This window comes from Nesoenas mayeri (genome assembly GCF_963082525.1).
Source record: "Nesoenas mayeri genome assembly, chromosome: 6".
Lineage (NCBI taxonomy): Eukaryota > Metazoa > Chordata > Aves > Columbiformes > Columbidae > Nesoenas > Nesoenas mayeri.
Genome location: NC_137545.1, coordinates 36,357,219 through 36,378,801, shown reverse-complemented (window position 1 = coordinate 36,378,801; position 21,583 = coordinate 36,357,219). Strand labels below are relative to the sequence as shown.

Here is a 21,583-nt window from a genome sequence, read left to right as displayed (position 1 = left end):
TTGTAAAATGTACCACGTTGCCATTCAAGAAGGCTCTGGGCTGCTGTGACTCTGAAGTGTGAGGAAGCTGCTCAGCATGAGGAACGCACCTTGAGATAAGGCAAATGGTTTGGTGATAATGGCTACTCCTAATTAGTCAACACTTCTATATATGTATATACATACCTATATATACCCACAGACATGTGTGTATGTGTATATAGACCATTTCAGCATTCCCTGGTGCCAAAAAAGCCACATTTTTGGGTGTCACATGAACCCCCAGAAAAGCAGAGACAGTATATCTCAGCCTACTGCTACCTGGTATCAGCTCAAACAAAGGAATCAGGCCTTGTGTGCCCCAGCGGTGTGGGCAACTCAGAGGTTTGAAGGAGCTGTGCAAGGTTTAATGAAGTGAAGCAGTGAAGCCAGACTGATCTAAAGCTCTTGGGAACCACTACGCTGAACTTTTAAACTCATTCGTGAAAGGCAGCTGACATCTGATGTAGGAACCAAAACACCAGAGCAAGCTCAGTGCTTGCTGCCCAGTGTGCATCCCCACACAGGAATTTTAGAGGTCAAATACCACAAAAGGTGTATACACCTAAGGAAGAGTTTTCTAATTAGTGCCAGAGTAAAATCTTCCTTTACTACAAGAGGAAAACCCAGGACTTTTTCTTGAGCTGTTCAGTGCAGCTGACCTCCTGCTGCTTTCTTCGACAGGGCAGGCTAGTGTGCAGGAGGGGCAGAGCACACCATCAATTCACTTTCACTGCACGCAAAAGCCTTCCCCAATGACTACTTTTTGTTCTAAGACAAAGAGAGCCAGAAAACTAAGAATCCCAAATTACCAAGAAATACATTTTCCTCTCTCTCTTTTTTTTTTTTTAATTTTAAAGCAGCTCTTCAACAGAATGTAGCAAAGCATCCTGCTTTCAATGAAAGCACTGGGAAATGTTTCAGAGAACCACAGTGGTCAAGGGGTCAGGCTACCATTTTCAGCTAACATAAGACAATTGAATTGAAAAGTAATACATCAGACAGACAGAAAATAAAACGTAGAGCTCTATTACCAAGAAGGTGAACCAGAAAATAGTGTACAAAAACATGCAGACAATTCAGCAATAGAGAGAGAAGAACATTCACTTAAGCACTGCTATGGACATGAGTCCCAGCCTTGGGCTCAGACTACATAGTATGTGGGACTACTTCTAAAGACTACTTGGACCAACACTGGTTACCTATAATTCTCCACTGATGCCTATTAAATGACATTAATGCAGTGGAGCTCTCATGCCCCCAGAGGTCTCCCACAGAGAGCAAGGCACAGGTGCCAGCTCTGAGAGAACAGCATTTCTGTCTGATTTCCATTTCCAACCAGAAAAGCCACTGCTTTGTGGATGGCTTGTGAGAGTCCATTGTGGTTCCTTGACACTGTCTATGCGATGCAGGGAAGCTGCCTTCCTCCTGACATCTTGAGATATTTGGGAGCAATTCTTCACCTTGATTGTTAAAGACTAAAAGCAAAACAACCGTAATCAATAACAGCATTCAAGGCCCAGAAGGAAATTTAAAAATGAGCTTTCAAGGTCAGGGTCTCAGCAAGAATAGATCCTTGTTGACAATAGGCAGAGCTTCCCTGATCTGATGGCTACATTTGCAGGACAAGTGCACCATGTACATTTTCAGTGTGTTGGAGGAGCAAACAAACACATTTAGCTGATTCGCAGCACGCAGAAGGGTTAATCTTACATTTCATGGCAGAAGCGAACCCAAATAAGGTCTGTGCTATTCAGTCTGAAGAGAAAAGAAATCAATTCTGGTTCCTGTGAGTAGGATTTCACCACTTGATTAGAGAAAGAAATGAATCTTTAAAGTATACTTACAGGAAAGGCACTTTCCATTTGCATGAGAGATGGGAATGGCTGCATCCCAAGTTAATGAAATCAAGTCTTCTGTGTCTGTTTGAGGATTTCATCTATTTGAATTATGCAAATATCAAATATAACTTCATTGTATAAAACTTCAAAATGAGAATGCTATTCACACAACCAGGGAGGCCAAAATAATATTCCCACTCCCCAGACTTAACATTGTTTCATTGAAGGCCAACAAGAGCTTACAATTTGGTTGCACAGCACCGTGTTCAAGCTGCGACGGTCAATTTAGAGGACATTCCTGCCTGTCAGCAAATAAACATTAAGACATTTTAAATTTCTCTTCCATTTAATAAGGTTAAAGCAATTTTCTCTTGGAGATATGGACTCAAAGGCAGGGTTTTGAACACCAGAGACTGACGGTCATGTAGGTTGTGAGGGAATGTACCAAGGCAGGCTGCAGAGTAGACCTGTAGCAGCAAGAGGAGTAGCAGCACAGGTGATAATCTTGCCCTTGATTGCACCCAAAACACCGAGGAAATGGACTCTTCATGCACAGGCAGGGACCCATGTATGCACCAAGCTGTAAGGTCCAAGGTCAGCTTTCTGGAAGTCTCCTTTTGGCAACAGGTATTTACCAAGAAAATGTTCAGCTTGGGTAAGCTTGCTGGGCCTTCTTTGCAAGTCCAGCACCCTCCCGAAGGAGGATACAGAGTCACAGAGTGCCACACCAAGGTGTGACATACATAACCTCTTCCTTCCAACCCAGTAGAGGCCTAAGCTTTCTGGCCATAGACTTGCCTCCAGTCCCAGCATGGGTAGCAGCATTGTGGACTTGCAGAAATGATCGTGTTCTGTGCCCCAGAAACTAAACTAGTTTGGTCCAGCTCTCCACTTTAAGGCTGTCCCTGAACATGTCCTTCTCATGATTAGAAATTTTCTCATTTCTGTCTGTACTCATTCATGGCCTCTATAGACCTATTAGTTCTTGTGCCAATGCTATCATTTAGATCAATGCAGAGAACATGACAATATTTTGTAATCTCAGAGCGTTTGCACTCCAGGACAATGTTTCCTAAATTGTCAATATGTTCTTTATAATAGAAAAGAATGCATTTAAATGTTGGCTTGGACCAGAAGATAGATAGAAAGGGGACATTTGAATTTCAAGTTGCTATCAAAAAGCTTTTCAGAATTCAGTAGACGTGTACATGACCAGGAATAGAAAGAGCGAAAGGAATCAAGACAATGGAAAGTTTCAATCTCCAGACATTAACTTTTAACAATGAGCTCCCAAGGCTGCCTCCAAGTACACTAAGTGGGGAAAATCTTTTAGGAAGGGCACAAGAGAAGCAGTGAGGGAGAGTAGGTATATACTCACAAACCTCTAGAGGCAATGACTGATCAGATCTACTCTGGCTTTGCTCAGAGACTGCTCCAGCTGAGGAGTGACGGCCCTTTGCACCCACCACACCAGCAGACAGCAGTTGCAGAAGAACCTTCTCATTTTGCTGTTCTGTTGCTGGGGGTTTTGTTTGTTTGGTTTTTGTTTGGGCTTTTTGTTTTGTTTTTGTTTTGTTTGTTTGTTCTGTTTGTTTGTGTGGTTTGGTTTTTTTATATTTTAATAGACCCAATTAGCAAATCCACACTCAGCATGGATTTTAAGCTTTGTAAATTAAGAGTTAATCAAGGATACTATGACTTTCAGACTCAAGTCTCTAAGAGGAAGACTCATGCATGCTGGAGAGAAAGTCCTTTAGCTCTACAACTGAAGCAAAGGCAATTGCAAACTCCCTGACATAAAGCCTAACTTAAACAGGCTCGGCTCCCTGGGCAGTGTCTAAAGATGCACAGCATCTAATTCATTGCACAATGATTTGCAAGATTTGCAAGATTTTTTTCTTGCAAGATTGTTTTCTTGGTACTCACTGCCCCAATGTACTTACAAACAACTCAAAGCCAGCTGTGTTCTTCATTTTGCTACATTCAAAAGTACAAACTGGGTTTAGCTTCTGTTAAAGGTTTGTCTTCACATTCTTCAGTCATCTTAGTAGCCCTTTTCTCCAGCCTCAACATGGGTAGTTAGATATTACATTTTTGAAAAAAGTTCCAAGTTTAAAAATATATATACACCCCTTATACTTCAGTAGCTAAGTTACCCCCATAAAATCATTGTCCAAGATTTTCAAAGGTGTGTGTACATCTGCAAATACCAATAGATACTTTTACAGATTTTGGCAGGAGTTGGTGCCATCATCACTACCACTAGAATTCAGGTATTTCAGCTGTCAAGACAAAAAGATCACTTATACACCATCTTTTGAACATCTGTGACACAACCCTTTGCATCCATTTTAGACCTGCTTTTCTGTCTACCCATCAGACAGATCTGTTGAATAAAGTTGTTACAGAAAGTTAGAAAGCTTTTAGCAATTTCACTGTCAGGAGGGCATGGGCAAACTTGACCAGTGTGCTTGCTTTTGACTTCTGTTTGTCCTTCACCATATCATGTTAGTTCTTATCTAATGGTTAAACCTGACACATTGAAGTCACGTCCACAACACTGTTTGAATCTCTGTGTACCTTATTGCTAGGGTACTGCAATCTTTAGTTAACTTGAAAGTCCGATTGCTGGTCATATCAGTTTCAAGAACATATCTATAGATATCCTTAAGCATTACTAAGAGACTCAGTTGGTGAGGACCTTCATTCTTAATGCTGTTAAAGGACAAATTTAAGTTCAGTTTTATTTTCAAAATCAGGGAGCTCAAAAGTTGTCTCTATTGCAGAGACAGATTGTGAGGCACAGTAAGGAAAAAACTAATACCAGAGCTAATCAAATGAGAAACATTTTGACACACATAAATACACAGAGATAAAAAACCCACACCCAGTAACAAATACATTTTTTTCTTGAAAAGCTGATGTTTGGGGAGTCAGAAGAGTGTAGGAAAAAAACCAAAATTTGAGAGAGACCATTTTAATTGATTTTTTTTCTTGTCCAAACTAACTTTTTGTTCTACCATCTTAAAAAGCTCACGTTCCTGTACCTGGCTGCAGGTGGTGACTGATTACTTACCTATTTCAGCATGTACAGAAAGTTTCACAGTAAGAATAAATATATTGGGACAGACCCAGGACTCATCTGCCCATTCATTTCTCTCTATGTTGATCCCACATAGACGTCTATGGGAGAAGGAACAAGCATAGAGGGATTTTCCTGTGCTATTCACACCAAGGTTTTGGCACTCAGAAGTATCAGGACTTTCTGAAGTCGAGATTATATCTTGTTCTTGACAGCACTATCCTTCAAGGTTACATTTAAACTCTTTTGGAGCCCACTTTCACATTTGGCCTCCATAACAAGTTCCACAATTTAAATTTTACACTTGATAGAAGGAGTGCTAGAATAATTGTAGTTATTGCAATTTAATAGAAGAGGTAAACACACATTGAACTCCAGGGATTTTTCTAGGAAGGAGCAATCAGGACAGTCTTTTAATATCTTCAAATCAAAATCACCTTCAGATAGCACCATGCCAGATCCACCACTAAAACAAGAGCCTGAGCTTGAGGCAGACTCTCTTTTAACTATGTAAGACTATCATTACATTCAACAAAAGCCAAGCAGGCAATATAATATGGATGAGCAAAGCAAGGTGGATTTGCAGAAATTATATGTGAACAGGAACAAAGTATTTAGAAGACCCTCTGAAAGGGGCTGTATCTGAGCTCTTTTGCAGGGTTCAGCTAGAGATTGGAGCAGACTGGCTTTTTGAGTATCTGTGCAGATGCTACCTAATAAAACCTGAGAAAATAAATCCATTTATGCTGAGTGAGGACAAGGATGGATAGCTAAGCAATGTTATCTTCTCTAATACTCATGAGTATAAAGAAACCCAGACAGAGGTGTAAAGTTTAGTTTCCTGGTAATTATTACATATGCACACCTGTTTGTAGGTGGATGCCATGTGTTTGAGTGCTCACAGAACTCTCTCTACATGTTTCCATACCAAGTATATGCTTTCTCGCAGAGAGATCCCTAACTCTAACCCTATAAGCTGCACTTGCAACTGAAATACCTGCTTTTTGAAATTCATAAAAACAAACACAGCAAGTGCTTTTAAGAAAGAATTAAACACTGCAGCCAGAGGCCTAAAAATAGCTTAAGGGGAAACAGGGAAAAGTTAGCTCATAACAACACTAGGCCTCTTTCTCAGTTTCACCCTTCCTTGTAAGTCACTATTTATATGATTAAGAGATTCTTGGCAGACTCATTTAATCCATAATCTTTTGGCCTTGATGTTATTCATGCATCCAGAGAGATCAGAAGGATAACTGCTTTCTCACTTAAATATAGAGCTGGCATCTAGCAACCTAGACATTCTTATGATGCCCTCAAAAAAGGCTAAAAGAGCGCTACAGCACATTGTGCCAAACGTAAGCTGAAATCTTAACTGTTTATCTTCAGTGGAAAACACAACTTTAAAATTCCTTCTTACTAGTTTTTCAGCTGTACTACCTACCCAGTAAAATTATAGCTTTAGGAACTCATAACAATGAAAGGGAAGAAAATAATCTTTAACATACTGGTTGGCAGTTGGTTGGTTCTCAGTTTATAACACAAATGTTGCCTTTAGGAAACCAAAAAGTTATATACAATAAAATTGAAAGCTTCACATTACTAATAAATGCTCAGAAATAAAGCTCGCTTCCATTAAAATTCACAAGCTAGCAATCATTCTTATAGATAATGGTCTTAACATCAGCAAGGAAAACAAAAGATTTAATTTTGTGAAATGTGGTTTAATTGGAATATGAAACAATAGAGAAATAGATAATGCATTTCATTTTCACAGGTGAAGACTTCAATAAATCATCTGTGAATTTGCCACGAATGAGTCCTATCTAACTGGAAAGCTGCAAGAGCAATCTGCATTTAACATGGTGCCTGGCTCAGAAGAGATAGCAAGAAAACAGAGAGAAATCAGAAAATTAATGCTTAAGACAATAATCTCTCGACCGAAGAATGAAGGCAGTAGACTAAAATTGACAGGACACAGTTACTTAATGCAGGGCTGCTGTGTTTTGTCTGCGGACCATATATCTCCCTCGACTCATTTCACAGATTCATAGAATAGTTTGGATGGCAAGGGACCTTTAAAGGTCACCAAGTCCAAGTCCCCTGCAATGAACAGTGACATCTTCAACTAGACCAGGTTTCTCAGAGCCTTGTCCAGCCTGGCCTTGAATGCTTCCAGGGATAGGGCACCTACCATCTCTCTGGGCAACCTGGGACGGTGTTTCACCACTCTCACTCTAAGAAATTTCTTCCTTACATGTAGTCTAAATCTACCCAATTTTAGTTTAAAACCATACCTGTGTCCTGGCACTACAGGCCCTGCTAAAGTTTGTCCTCATTTTTCGTATAAGCCCCCTTTAAGTATGGAAACACAGCAATAAGGTCTCACCACAGAGTTCTCTTCTCCAGGCTGAACAACCCTAGAACATACCTGGGACAACATCTGTATTTCTCCACTTTGAGGTAAATAAATCTTAGTGCTTTCTTATCTACTATTAGAAGAAAGAGACAGCTTCCAAGGCTTCTACTTGTAAGAGAACATGTCCTAGAGAGGGTTTGCCATGATACAGAGTGTGTTTTCCAGACACTGAGATGACACAGCCAGACCTCAGCTCCCCAAAGATATCAGTCCCCTGCCTGTTTCCTGGCTTACGCTGCCACAGGAAGGGATGTTGCCTGCACTTCCCTCCTTCTTAGCACATACCTAGGGTTGCCAGAACAATCACAGGCTGATAGGTTTATAATCTACAGCTTGTAAGAGAGAGCACTATTAATAATACTAAGTTCAAGGACAACACTGGTAACAGTCCTTAATGAGGCTTAAAGACTTTTGGCAAAGGCAATATAAGCCAGAAGTACTTAAGAAATCACAGCTGTCCACTTAACCTTTGGACAACACAGATGGTAGAGCACAAAGAAGTGGAAAGATACTTGCCCTGTACATGCTGCAGGGTACACTACACTGAAGCAGCATGCCAACACCTACAGCTCACTGTCAGACCAGGTGAAATATTAATAAAGTTCCCTTGTAGGCATCAGCTGAAAGACAGAAGCATGGCTGCAATTTCCACTAAGCACCAGTAAAGCACTCATTGTGCTCATGGGCTTCTTGTGCCCAGAAGACAGTAGTCACGTATCCAAAGAAACTGTATCTGCCAGGATATCACATATGGAGAATTACATGGATTACACTAGTGGTGAATTTGGTTCTATGACTACAGTATTCGCAGGGTTAGGTTGTTTTTAGAGCTGTAGACTTTTCATGCTGAAGCAATTTTTAAGTACTTTAATGCAAAGTGTAATCACACATTGATTTTTCCATTAAAACTACAGAAGACTTAAATACCCTAGGGGTGCTGGCCTCAATTAGTCCCTATTCTTCCATTCTTTTTCTCTCTGTACCATTTTGCCATCCCTCGGTGTAGGAGGAAAGGAAGACTGTCTACTTAAGCCAAAAGCACAATCTTCTATTACATGAGTCCAGTTAAAAGCAGCAGTAGATAAATTGCTTTCTGTACAATAGAGAGGAAAATTATGCTCGTTTCTGCTTATGTTCATTTTTAAATTACAATGTAGGAAAACTGAACATACAGGTATCTGGATTTTGGAAGTTTGCCTTGAGCCTATTTTACTGTGGATATGTATTTTCCTTAAAACCAACAGAAGTCCCACAGCTCTTCAGAGGAGGTTGTTTGTACACAGTTGACCCAAGAAGGCACAACCCCTGAATGCAGCCTTTGCATTGTCATCTGCTGAATAGCTGAGCTTCAGTTTTGTGCTACCAGCATTCAGCAGCATTGATCACCTTTGCTGTTGACACCAGGTTAATAGTTTTGCAGAGAAGAGGAAAGCAAATTTTACTGAACACTAGTAGGTAAATCCTTTGCTTTTATCTCTCTTCCAGCAAGCAGCACCTAAAAGAAAAATCTTACTAGTGCGAGAGGATGGGTGTCCCATTCAGCTGAATGGCCAGACCCCAGTTTGTTGGTGTAAGAGTTTCATGCTCCCTGCTCAAGCCCTGCTACCCATTCCAGGGCCTTTAGTCTCCCACTTGTCTTGCGTAATTTGAAGCCCTGCTCAGGGTAATATATGGATGGAAACACTGTATAAAACAGAGATTAAAATCATATCCAGACTACAATGTATTTATCTTGAGGCACCTCTCCAACAAAGTATCTGAAGAAAGGCAGCTGAATAGAATGGTTTAAGAAATGAACCAAGAAGGGTCAATGAAGCCTGGTTTAAAGAACATGTGCTGGAGCTATGTTCTGGAGTCTGATCATTTAGGTTATTCTATCAGGTTTTGTTCTATCCCCAAGCTTTACCTCTTGCAGTAAGGAAAAAACCCAGCCAATTTTCAGCCTATGAAGCAGCATCTAATTTTCCTGTAACAGAAGTCCTACCATTGTCAAGTTGTACTGTGCCTGAGTCATCTTCTAGATGACAACCATGTATTTTTCACAACCACTTGAAGTAATCTGCCTCCTGAAAACCCATTTGCCAAGTGCCTTGTGAAATACATTTCCTTAGTGATCTTTGGAAAGGCTATTTCTACACACAATACCTTTATTCTGAGTAAAACATTAACCTGACAGCACTAGTATATGGAGAAAAAAAAAAATGTGCTCCAGTTTAAGTTCTAAGAGGTCTTTTTATTTTCTGAGTCAAATTTTTTTCTAGCTTTAGCTTATGGCCAGGTGCAGATGGTGCTTACAGTGGCATTGGTATTGCTATAGAACAGCCTGGCATTGTTTTAAGTCACCACCAAAAAAGCGGCAGGAGAGTGGCCGGGCTGTCCAGCAGATAGGGCACTAGCATGAGATCCCATTGATGCATTTGTGACTCTCCATGGCATTTGTGGCCTTGATCAAGTCACTGACCACTTTCTGTCTAGCTGTTCCAGTCCTTCCCTTCTGCCCATTTTACTTGGATTTGGAGACAGGGACTCTCTTTCCTTCTGCATCCCTTGCCAGTCTCAGTAAAGCCCCTAACTGCTATTGCTCTATAAACGGACCAGACCTGAAGTTACCTGTACCACACTATGTCACACAAAACCACCACTACTACTGCCTTCAGGCTGATGCTTGGTATATTTGACATACTTAAGTGTCAGAAAGAAAAAAAATGTAAAAATAATTTAAAAAAACCCCAAACTACACACACACACAAAACACCACCATGCTGCTTTTCTCAGATGGAGGTGCTGCCATAGATTATGATACACACTTCCCTTCCCTGTAGGATATTTGATGTCCAAGTATGCAGGTGAAATTCATATTACAGCAAAAGTCCCCAAAGCAGAAAAACTACAGTTCTGTAGTGATAGAAAAGAGGCAATGGAGAAAATTATCTGTCCCACTTGACACAGGGGAACTGGTGGAGCTGGGCTGGTACCAGCAGGGTCTCCAATTAGATAGGTCCAGCTGCATCTCTGGCTTTTGCCAACCATTGCAGCTACAACAGTTCTTCAATGCATCCACCTGAACACTTTCATAGCAGCCAGATTGCTTTGATATTTCTTTCTTCTGGAAGGAAGACCTTGGGATGGACAGACATTGCATCACAGTCAGGAGACTGAAAGGCTCTGCCTGGATACTGGCTGGCAAATGGCCACCACCCACAGTGCCTAGTAGCCACATGCAGTGGGACCTTCCTGCTGTGCAAACAGGAGAGTATTGCTCCAAGGGGCAAACTGGAAGTGTCTGCAATGAAAAGCAGAGGGTATAGCAACACTAAAGGACTTTTTTATTTCAATGTATCTACTGTGGTAGGCTCAAGGCTGCTTTATACAAAATAATTAATGCTTTTGCTAAAAGCATAATACTGAAGATGCCACAGAAGCTTCAGAAACAATAAGTTTTTCATCTAGGGTAGTCAAAACTTACTTCATTGTAGAGCACATGTTAAGGTCAGATTTAATCTGATGATAAACCATGCAGCTGCTTTTGTATAAATGTGCCTTTGTATTATTGACTAGATTAAGAAGGATGTAGCCATGGCAAAGAAGCAGGCACAGCTGGCATGGAGCTGCTGCTGCCAAAGCCCACCCCACCAGCAGCTTGTGTGGAGGCTCGTCCCACACCGCTCCCCTTTCCCAGTCCAGCTACATTTTCCCTGCTATTCAACAAACACGGGGAAGTTACAGAGCGTCAACCAGTCCCAGCTACACTGCTCACATGGATGGGCTCACCCACTGGAGTTCTAGTGCATGACTCAGAAGATGATTAAATAAATTACACACAAGGAGATTGCAGAAAGTATGCCCCAGTCTACCCAAAAGCACAAAATGCCTAATTTCAGGAGGAGAAGCGCTAAGCAAAGACTTACGTGTTTTTCTTGAAGCCAACAGCAATAGCAGGAAGGAAGTTGAAAGGAACAGCACTGCACAGCTTACTTTATAACAACTGAATTGATTTTCTCCAAAACACTGTGACAAATTTGCATTCCTCCACTGGGACAAATATACCAAAATGTGAGCAGAACAGCCCCTGGAAGTACTCCCTCTCCAACTTCATGCATGGAGTTATTTTGGCAGCCAGTGGGCCAGTCCTTCCTCTCCATCATGGTAAGGTAGCCAAAACCAGAAGGAATTGACATCTCTACATCAGGGACTTCAAATCCCCAACCAGACAGCCTGGGCTTTGAGCTGAAGGATTTGACCCTCACAGCCACCTTCCTTGGGCAAAAGCCCCTCCTCACCTGAGTTCAATTTCCCAGCACAGCTGTGCTCTCCTCATTTGGCCCCTTACCACCTTCCTCCTCCACTATCATACATGCATTACCCCATTTGGAGCCTGTCCTGCAAGTACCAACACTATCTACAGCAAGTAGTCTTTCACATTTGCAATTAATTTTTGTGAATTTTCTCAAATGCCACACAATAACATGACACTAAAACACACCAGGTTCCCCTTGTGTCCCTTCTATTTAGCTTTTTCTCATCGTCAGGAGATTTATGAATTTAATCTCTTTTATAGAATGTATCACTTTAACAACTAGAAGATGAAAATGCTAAAATGTTTTTATTGCTGTTAGATGTTCGAAGACATCATGCTATATACTGGCATTTACATTTCACATTAAAAGTGAAATATGTTAGGAATGTGCAAGTATTTGTTTTAATTTGACCTGTCTGCTAAATGAAAAACAAAGAGGACTTCTAAATCACTATAGTTAAATTCAGCAATTTGTAAACAATTTATATGTTCATTTCTTCCGGGTTAAAACTGCCCTAAAGCATCACTCTTATGAAATCCCCAAATTAAATTGCTTTGCACTGTTCTCAGGGATGCAGGCCACAGTTTCTTTCTTCTCAGTTTATTAATTTATTTCACAACCCAAGCTAATTAGCAAGACTCACATTAAGAATCTTGCCACTGAAATCATTTTGGAGGATTCATAGAAGTACCTACTGGCTCCAGGAAGCTGAGAGCACAGAGAAGGCGTCAGACATTAGCAACAGATTCTCTTAAGGGACAAGTGAATCCCTTTCATTTAGCTTTTTAACACTTTTGCGAGCAGCACCAGGTCTGCCCTATTCCACACTACACCATCAGCAAGCAAGAACAATAATCAAGGAGGTGAAGAAAATCTACAGCAATTTACCTTCACCTCTCAACCTGTAGAACTTGCTACAGGTTTCGGATGTTAGACGAGGCTTTAATGCAGCTATGGAATATAATTTACAAGGGGAGAGACATCAACAAACATTTAAGGATCCCACAGTAGCACTTAAAGAGCAGAGCTTTCTCTCTTTTCCTGCTTTGCGCAACGTGCTGTATTTAGCATTAGCTGCCAAGCCTCTACCCAAAAATCAGTACTTTTAGTGGAGTAAGGATACCAAGAGCCCTTTTAATCACACAGACATGAGGCCTCTCATCCCAGACTGGCAGACACCTTGCAGGAAGAGATTATTTCTACATTAGATGACACCCTGAGCACAAGGAAGAGCTCTATACAGCCTGGAGTGTCACATCTCCCATTTGAAGCCTTCGTCACCCTGTCTGCTGGTACAGGGTGCAGCTCCACCCTTTCCCCAAAGCTCTGAGTCATTTGTCTTGACTTCAAGACAGGTTTTTTTACTATATTCCCACCTCTCACACAGGTGCAGCAGAAAAGGAGCTGGATGCCCCCTGCACTCCTTACCCTGCAACTTCACATCCCAACCACAGACCATGGCAAAGGCAGGACTAGGAAAGGAAACAGAGAATTCTCAAGTACAAAAAGAAAAAAAAAAAAAAAGGAAAAAAAAAGTCATAAAAAAAAGCTCATCTACTTAAAGCTGCAGACAGACCATGAGTTTCAATTCCAACCCCCCCACCCCACAATATCAACTGGGGCACCAAAAAGCAACACAGAAATACTAGGTTTACTGTCCACTCATACTCTAGATGTTTCATTTATTATATCCAGCATGATCTTAAGCAACACAACAAAACAAGAACTAGCAGTAATTCAGCCAGAACATGATTAAAGGTGCCTCTAAGAGCATCAACAAATGCGGAGACTACATGGATCACAGCCCGGCAAGATTCCAAGTTGGCGAAATGACAGCTTGATTAGTTTTCATCTGACAAATGTGGCTAGAGAGATCAGAATCAACCATAATTCCAAGGTTATAGGCCTTCAAATAAATCCAGGAAAAAAAACCTCAAAGAGTGCAACAGCAATTTGCAAGACCAAATCAACTCTCCAGCCCAGCTTTCTTAACACTTGGACACAACTGCTGAGGCTAAATAAGTACCCTCCAGGGAGCACCTCACATTAACAGGGATGTACCTTCAGAGTGGGATGAGCTTCAGATCTTGCAAGACAGTCTTCCCTCCCATCAAGAGCCTTACTAAATATGCACATATTTGTAATTTAATGGGAAAACATGCAAATAGGGCTACTTAATATCCAGGCAACCGCTGCCTATTGCTACCCCAAAGGCCAAGCAGCAGCACCCTGTTACGCATGTTGCAGCATGCAGTATAATCAAACAACATAAATAACAGACTGTAAATGGATTTTTCCCTTGTTCTTCTCTCCCACTTGTTCTAACAACAAAAAGAGTGAGTAAAGTACATGAAGGAAAATCAAGTTTCTTAAAATATATAATTGCAACCAAAAGTATCCCTCTCCCGCAATTTGCACTGGTTTCAAACCATGCATCACCAACTTTAGGAAACTTGCTGGAATAAAATAAAAGCTTCTAGGCTTCCTTCCCATGTGGAAAGGGGGCAGGGGAGGCAGAGGAAGACAGGGCTCTTACCCAGAAATAAAATGATCTGTCTCCTGTTGCTCTTGCCCTCCGAGCTCTCATTTTTCCTTAGGTACTGCTCCTCATGTCTCGGTCCACCCTTCACTGCCACAGTTCCTTCCTTATGGATCATCAGGGCTTTCATCATGCTGCGACACATGAAGGTGACAGATCCCAGCACTATGATGTACACAGCAAAGGCACTGAAGATGCTGGCCTGAAAGACGGGCCACTGGGAGGAGAGGCTGGTACAGATGGTTGAATTCTGCTTCAGCTCAGGGATGTGGTGCCTGGGCATAGGCGTGGTGCAGGCAGTCTTACTTTGGTAGCCCTCGATGGCTTCCAGGGGATATTCTGTGCCCATGGCAAAGAGCAGGGGCAGAGCCACTATGACAGATGTCCCCCAGACAAAGGCGATGAGCAGCTTCACCGTGCGGGGTCCAGAGACAGCCTTGAACTTGAAGGGGTGGCAGATAGCTATGTACCTCTCAAAGCTGAGGGTGGCCACATGCAGCACTGTGGCATAACTGCAGGCTTCAAAAAGGAAGTAGTAGAGCTTGCAAGCCACATTGCCATTGGGGGTGGAAAAGGGACTCCAGATGGCACTGAAGAACTCCATCGGCATGCCCAGCAGGATGACCAGCAGATCAGAGCAGGCCAGACTCACCATGTGGTCCGTAACCTCCTTCTGCAGGTAGCCTTTCTTCTGCAGGATCCTTGTGGCTTTGATAGTGATGCTGTTGCCCAAAATGCCCGCAACAAAGAGGCAGACATACACTAAGGCCAAAGTGATCTTGATCCAAGAAGACACCTCAAACTCAGGCACATGGCTGTGGTCAATGAGATCAGAACACTCTGAAGATGATGTCTGTTTTGCCATGAGAAGCCCCTGGGTCAGAGAGAAGGAAGGAAGAGCTTTCCTGCCTTCTCAGGTGCTCCAATTTACAGCAAATAGATCCTTTGTTGCTTTGCCCCTCTCAGCAAGATGCACAGGTCCGAGCAGTCAGGTGTAACGAGCATGTCTCAACTCGCCACACCTGTGGGTTTTGCTAGCAACAGCCACTGAGGCAAAAAGCTGAGCAGGAAAGTGTTTTAGCTCTTACCTCTCTTAATAACAACCGTGTCTTGCTCCTTTTGGATTTTCCTCCTCTTTATCTAGTGAAGCTGCCGTTCTTCAGTGCTTTTCGGTGTGAACTGCTCTGCTTTCAACACTCGCCTCTTCCTTGTACAAGCAAAGACAGCTCTCAGGCCCAGCATGAGGAAGTCACAGTTTCTGTGTGGTTATAGCTGCTCTGTTAACCATTAACCTAAATCTTGCCTGTCCCTCCTCACTGGCAGTGAAACGGGGTTAGACACACACAAAAAAAAAAGGCAAGCCAACCATGTCTGAAATTCACTTCCTGTAATAGGAGCCCTTTCTCAGGAACAAACAGGTGTTTTCCCTGTTAGGTTGGTGTGGTCAGGCTGAATGTGTGAACAGGCACTGAAGAGAAAGTACCTGCTCACAAGTTTAACATTAACTGGGCTTCAGGCTTTACTTCTACATGCACTAATGCCAAATTTCTTCACTACTTTACATTTCTTTTAATGAAAACCTCAGCATCTGCTGCAGCTGCGTTTGTTAAGCAGTTTGTGCAGCCACGGACTGATTTACATCAACAGGAGGTTCTGGTTTTTCGATACTGCTGATGAACTGGTAGCTTCTTAAATAACTGTTTAGGCTGTGAAGAGTCTTTTCAGAAGTTATAAAATAAGCTGAACTCTAAATTTAGATACGTCGATTGTCTCCCTTTAAATTTTCATCTACTCACGTTAGATAAAAATAATGAAGTTAGTAATCCCAGTCATACTCATGCTTTCAAATAATCTGTAGTAGCAGGGGATGAAAATGAACTTCCCTCTCCTGTGTTGCACCCCAGGGGGAATGAATTTAATGCATTTTTTAGTTTTAGTTTCACACCATAGCACTGAAGGCTCCCAAGGTAACCCCTGGAAACATTTAATTAGAGGGTGCGTATATGGGTTAGGAAACCTTCAAATTACAATGCAAAACGGTAGAATAGCTTCCGCAGCTATAATCAAGTGAGAGGCCCAGTACAGTGATCTGCTCCAATACCAAATCTAAGAACAGTGGGTTCACAAAGTGATTTTTATTAACTAGACAAGCTCATGTGACTCTTTCAGCTCATGATAAAACAGAAACATTAGAAAGCTATTATTAAGCAGTCTTCTCACATTCTGTGGTTATCACTGCACCTCAGCAGCCCAAGTATATAATGAAGAAAAGATGCCCAAAACAGGATAATCAGCACCTGTTTCTATGCATTATTTATGCATTCCTGTTTCAGAAAAATCACCTCAAACCTTGCACAACTTCAAGCCCTGTAGTCCCAGTCATCTTTCCTTATGTTTGATAATTCACATTTGTTCTGCTCAGACAAGCTTTCTATTATTACCCAATTTCTTTCACTTAATTTTACTTTATAAAAAGTGTGAACAAAGATTACATATGCATGACTGAATTGTGGAAATGAAGCTAATTAAAATTTGCTGCTTACCATCAAAAGGGAAAAAGGGAGAGAGAGAGCAGAAGAGAGAGAAGGCCCAATAGGATTAGATCTCCCCCTTTTTCCACACCAATTATAAAATGCAGAACGCAATTTTGCGGTTTTGAATATTATCTTTAGAACATACACAAAGTTTATTAACTTTCTAATAAAGAGCTGCTGCCACAAAGGGGATAGGAAGGAAAGAGACAATTGTGGATACTCAGAGACTCAGACTGTGAAAAAAAACCCTCTTACACAGGTTACTGGACTAGATAAACCAGCAGTGAGTATTTCAGAGGTAGGTATAAAATCCCTTCATGGATGATTATAAAAAATATATCTTCCTGGAGGGAGACATTTCTCCCCGACTAAATGTGCTTAATTCCTCTTTGTGGCATGGAGGTTGAGAGCTCATAGTCTTTACCTTGGTGGATGTGATACCAGTTTAGAAACTTGTGATTTGTGTAATGGTCTAATTTTAGGGATTTTGTTAAGTTTTCCTCCGTACCTTGAAGCAGTGAGTACCACAAGTTCGTTTTTGTGTTGTTGCCCTTCCGTTAGCAGTTTTGAAAGTGAGTGCAGCCCGTGCAGTTGTACCTGGGAGAATGCTCCAGGGAGTCCTTGCTGACCCAATTTGTTGCAATTGCACACCATGACTTCAGCCCCACCACCAAAGAGGTGTCAAGAGCATTAAGGATAGAGACACCGTATTTCTTCATAAAATCAGCACTACATGGATGCCACATACTGCGGCCAATCACTGGTCAGCCCCTTGGTAAGAAAACAGAGCATCCTGAAGATGCAGATTACATGGGCACAGGGTGGCAGCTGGCTCTGTGCAACACCCGCTTGGCCGCAATCCCATTCACCTGTACACTTGTGGCAATGCAGTTGTTGGTAGGAGGTGACAAGTGGTGGGAGCCAGAGAAACATTGACATGCAGGGTGGATTGCTGTCACTGTAGTATATAAGGTGATTTTTCACTTTCAGAGATAATAAAGCTGCTGTGATCACCCGCCCCAGTTTGTTATTCAACACAGTCTACAGTGTTTCCTGAAGGGTTGCTTGCTTACTTGCCTGGTCATTGGATAACAGCCTGCTGAAAGGCCTTTTGGAGCAGAAGAAAGCAGAGCTTTGTCACCCATCCTTTAGGCCATTGTCCAAAGCGCATCTTCTGCACTTTGTGTAGTCCCCCATGCAGCACCCTGCCATGCCCATGGACCACTGGCTGAGCTGAAGGGCAAGAGGGGCTGCAGGGCATTCGGTTCTTGGCTAACCGCCATCTTACTGAAAGCCAAGTCCCCCAAACTCCTGATGAGGTTGGGTCCCCAGAAGTGACCCTTAGCACAAGTTGTAGCTAGAACAAATCTTGCAAGAACAAACTCATTTGACAGATGCTGTTGCATTTTAGGTAACGGAATTGTAGATTAACCTGTTCCAGTGTGCAGGGATATTGTATTGCTGCTGCCTTGGAAATGTTCTTTCTTCCTCAGCTGCGTAGTGCCAGCCTGTGGTTTGGCTCGGGGTGCCCAATCTGCAGAATTGCCCTATGGTTATTTCTCGATTACCATCTAGCACGAGAGCCAGGGTGCTCTGATTGGCAGACAGGCATTGCCACACTTGTGTTATCGGTGCAGAATTATTTTTTGATAGCCGTGTTGTGAATATGCAAATCCACCCTAATTGGCTACGCAAATCACACTGCTCTGGCTGGTTTCTGTTCTCAAACTGTTCAAGCTACTTGACAGGAACAAAGAAAATACTTTGGTTTCTTGCTTTCTTTAGCTGAAAAACTCTAAACTTAAATGGAAAAAGAGAGCTATCTCAAAAGCAAAGAAAATGAGGCTGTGAAAAGGATTAACTTTTTTTCCAGATAAAAACACATTGACTTTTTTTTTCTTGCCAGTCTTTACCGTTTTCCATCTCAACAAACCTCTTGTCCCTAGAATAGCTGTGATACTTTTGTCTTGCCAGTATTTGTTTAGAGAAGGCGAATCCTGGGCTTGTTCAATTCTCTTCGAAACACAAGGTAAACAAAATGAGATTACTGCTCTGCAGAAGGCAGCTACTGTGATCCACAGAGGCAGAGGGGAAAGTGCTGTGGGAATAAAAGGAAGAAACAACATAGACAAAAGTGAAGTGTCTAAATGATTTTAAATGGTTTAAGAAATCAATTTGCGTGAGACAGCTAACGTTGGCTTTAAAAATTATTTTTCATTAAAAATTTAAATAAAGACTGCATTCAGAAAATAAGGTTTCTTTCTCTTTTCTGAAATCTAGCAAGCCTCTACTGTTAAAATCCCTCTGTTTTTTTCTGATCAGTTATTCTTGAATTATGTTTTTCTTCTTTGGAAGATTATGATGATAGTTAGTAATACAAATAAGTACAAATTGTTTGTGAAATTTATTTCTTCTTGATTTCCCTTAGGGTTTGGTTTTAGGCAACAGAGTCCAACAAGCACTGTGCCATTAACTGCTTGGCTCTTTTTCTTCTGGCAACACGAGATACTGGGTTACGCAATCTGGGCAATGGATGTGCTCTGTAACCTGCATATCCATAATGAATTCTAATCTAATTAGATTCCCTCTAGAAAGGTGACATATGGAAAGCTGCCACCTTTTATTTAATGATGTGCAGTGTTACCTGCTGTAATGCCATCGTCTTGGAATATCATATTGTGTTTGCTCATCTGGAGGACAGAGAAGGGGGTTTCAAATGCGCTTCCAGGATACACAGTCAAAAGTGAACTCTATTCCAAATCATTCTGTCTAAATAAATAGATCAAAGCAGTTCACTGCTTCCAGTGTATTTTACAAATTGGCAAGTAACACGAGAAGAAACTAGGGGCAGTAAGACTAAATGGTTTATCCAAGCTACAGAACATCTGTGCAACACCTGAGCCTCCTCACCGGTACACTGGATTTCAGCTAACTTGCCACAAGACCTGCGGCATAAAGACTAGACAGCAAGAAATGCATTTACACAGCTCTTCAGTAGTTGCTCCAGAGGTTTTAACTGATGTTAATTCATAATAATTAAAACACATTTACAGTACCAAAACACATAATCATTGTACTTAGTCATATCTGGAATTGATGAACAATACGCCACCTGCTTTGTGATCACCTTGGTAAATTAAAGACATTAAAGCTGTTCAAAGCCCTCGCTCAATTACAGCATTGTCTGAAGTGAAGCAAATGCACTAGGTCTGTGTATTGCTGTGATTAGGTGGGAGTGCGCTCTGCCTGGCTAGAAAGTGAAAGGGTTAATTTTCTACTCTTGGAATAAGGGCAGAGATGCACTTCTCTCTGTCCCTTGACATTTCAGTAGCTGTTAGGAGGCCAAAAAAACGCCAGTAGCTGTGGCCCCAAATGGAGAGCAGCTGATTAGACAGGCTGAGAAAAGCAAGTAAAGCGAGTCTCCTCCTGAAATGAGCTGATGCTTTTTGCATCCTTTGGGAATGAGGCACCAAAGGAAATGAATTTGTTTATATCCCAGGCTTCAAGAAGGACCTGTAACTTAAAACCAAAAAGAACACATAGGCTAAGCCCAGGTCTTAATAATCATGAATTGACTGTATTGAACACATTTCCTGAAATAATCCATTCAGACTCCCCTTTGTCTGAAGCACAACATGTGGTTCAAGAAATCACTGCTGTGAGCCTTGGGGCACTATCCCCAGCACACTGAATCAAATCTCATTTTTCTCTGGGTAACTTCTGAACTGCCTTGTACAAATAGATGTTAATGGCTTCAAAATACAATTCAAAGCTCCTGTTTAAGAACACACTTAGTTCTTTATTTCATATTTTTAAGTTGTCAAGTAAAACTTTTATATGCAGTGTACCTTTCCAATTCATCTTTTAACAGAGGTTCATCCTTTTGGATATTTTCATGCTATTGTCCTACAAAAACCTTCTGCTTTCTTTCTCGGAATGTAGCTACTTGCTTAAATTTACAAGATAGATAAATTCTTCTGTAAAAATGCATCTTCTCACAGTCTGAATTCTCTGTAATTTTTATTATGAATCTGCAAGGTCAATAATCTATGGAAATGGATGTTACAAACAGGTACTAAACCACTGCAATTCAGAGTACACGCTTTTCTTTGTTTGCTAACAAATCAACAGGGAATCTTCTAAAAGAAGTTGATGATTCACTCTCGGTCTCCTAAAAAATCTCTTTATAGCAATATTAAACTATACTTTTGCAAGGACAAGCAAAAAAGTATCTCCTTGCTTCCTTTTTGTGCTTGCCATCTTATCACCATCAGGACTCGCACTCATGTGCCCAGCTGAGCTATTACAGAATCATTTTGCCTCTCTTCAAAGCTCGGCTGATGGGGTTTAAGCTGAGGCAGACTAATGACAGCTTTTTGACCTGCTTCTAGGGAGTCCTAGCAGCATGTCACCATGGCAAAGACACCTCTGTTACCCTGGTCTTTCTCATTTACAATACATACAGGATGCCAAGGCTCAAAATATCCAACTTCTCACTTTAAGGAACTTCCATTTTACCATTATAAACTTTCTTTCCTTGTAGGATCTTCAACAAGTTCAATTTTAAATAGCTTGTTAAAAAAGGCGGAGTGCTTCACCTGTTGCTGCAATGGTGCTGCTACCTCTGGGTAGAGCAGGACAATTAACATTACGTAGCAATTTGTGAGTATAGGGGATGCCACGTATTGATTTCTAAGTAAACTGTCAGAGCCGGAATTTGGCCAGAATACAGGGCTTCAGTTCCTGTTCTCAGAGAAAGCATTAGGTGAATTTCAGGAGTTTTAACTCCAGGACATGCCATCACCACAAGCTCTGTGAAACACCGATCCAAGTTGTTCTCATTACCACTGTCCTC

General features: G+C 41.5%; 1 protein-coding gene across 1 annotated transcript in view; it reads right to left on the bottom strand.

Moving 5' to 3' along the window:
* The window catches only part of GPR39 (G protein-coupled receptor 39), a gene marked incomplete at both ends in the record, with an annotated part of 82,310 nt that extends 67,251 nt beyond the window's left edge, over window positions 1-15,059 (bottom strand). The window contains one exon of the mRNA XM_080346318.1: window positions 14,192-15,059. Within this exon, the coding sequence (XP_080202444.1) occupies window positions 14,192-15,059 (868 nt within the window). The remainder of the gene's footprint in view (window positions 1-14,191) is intronic.
* Between the last annotated feature and the right edge of the window lie 6,524 nt (window positions 15,060-21,583).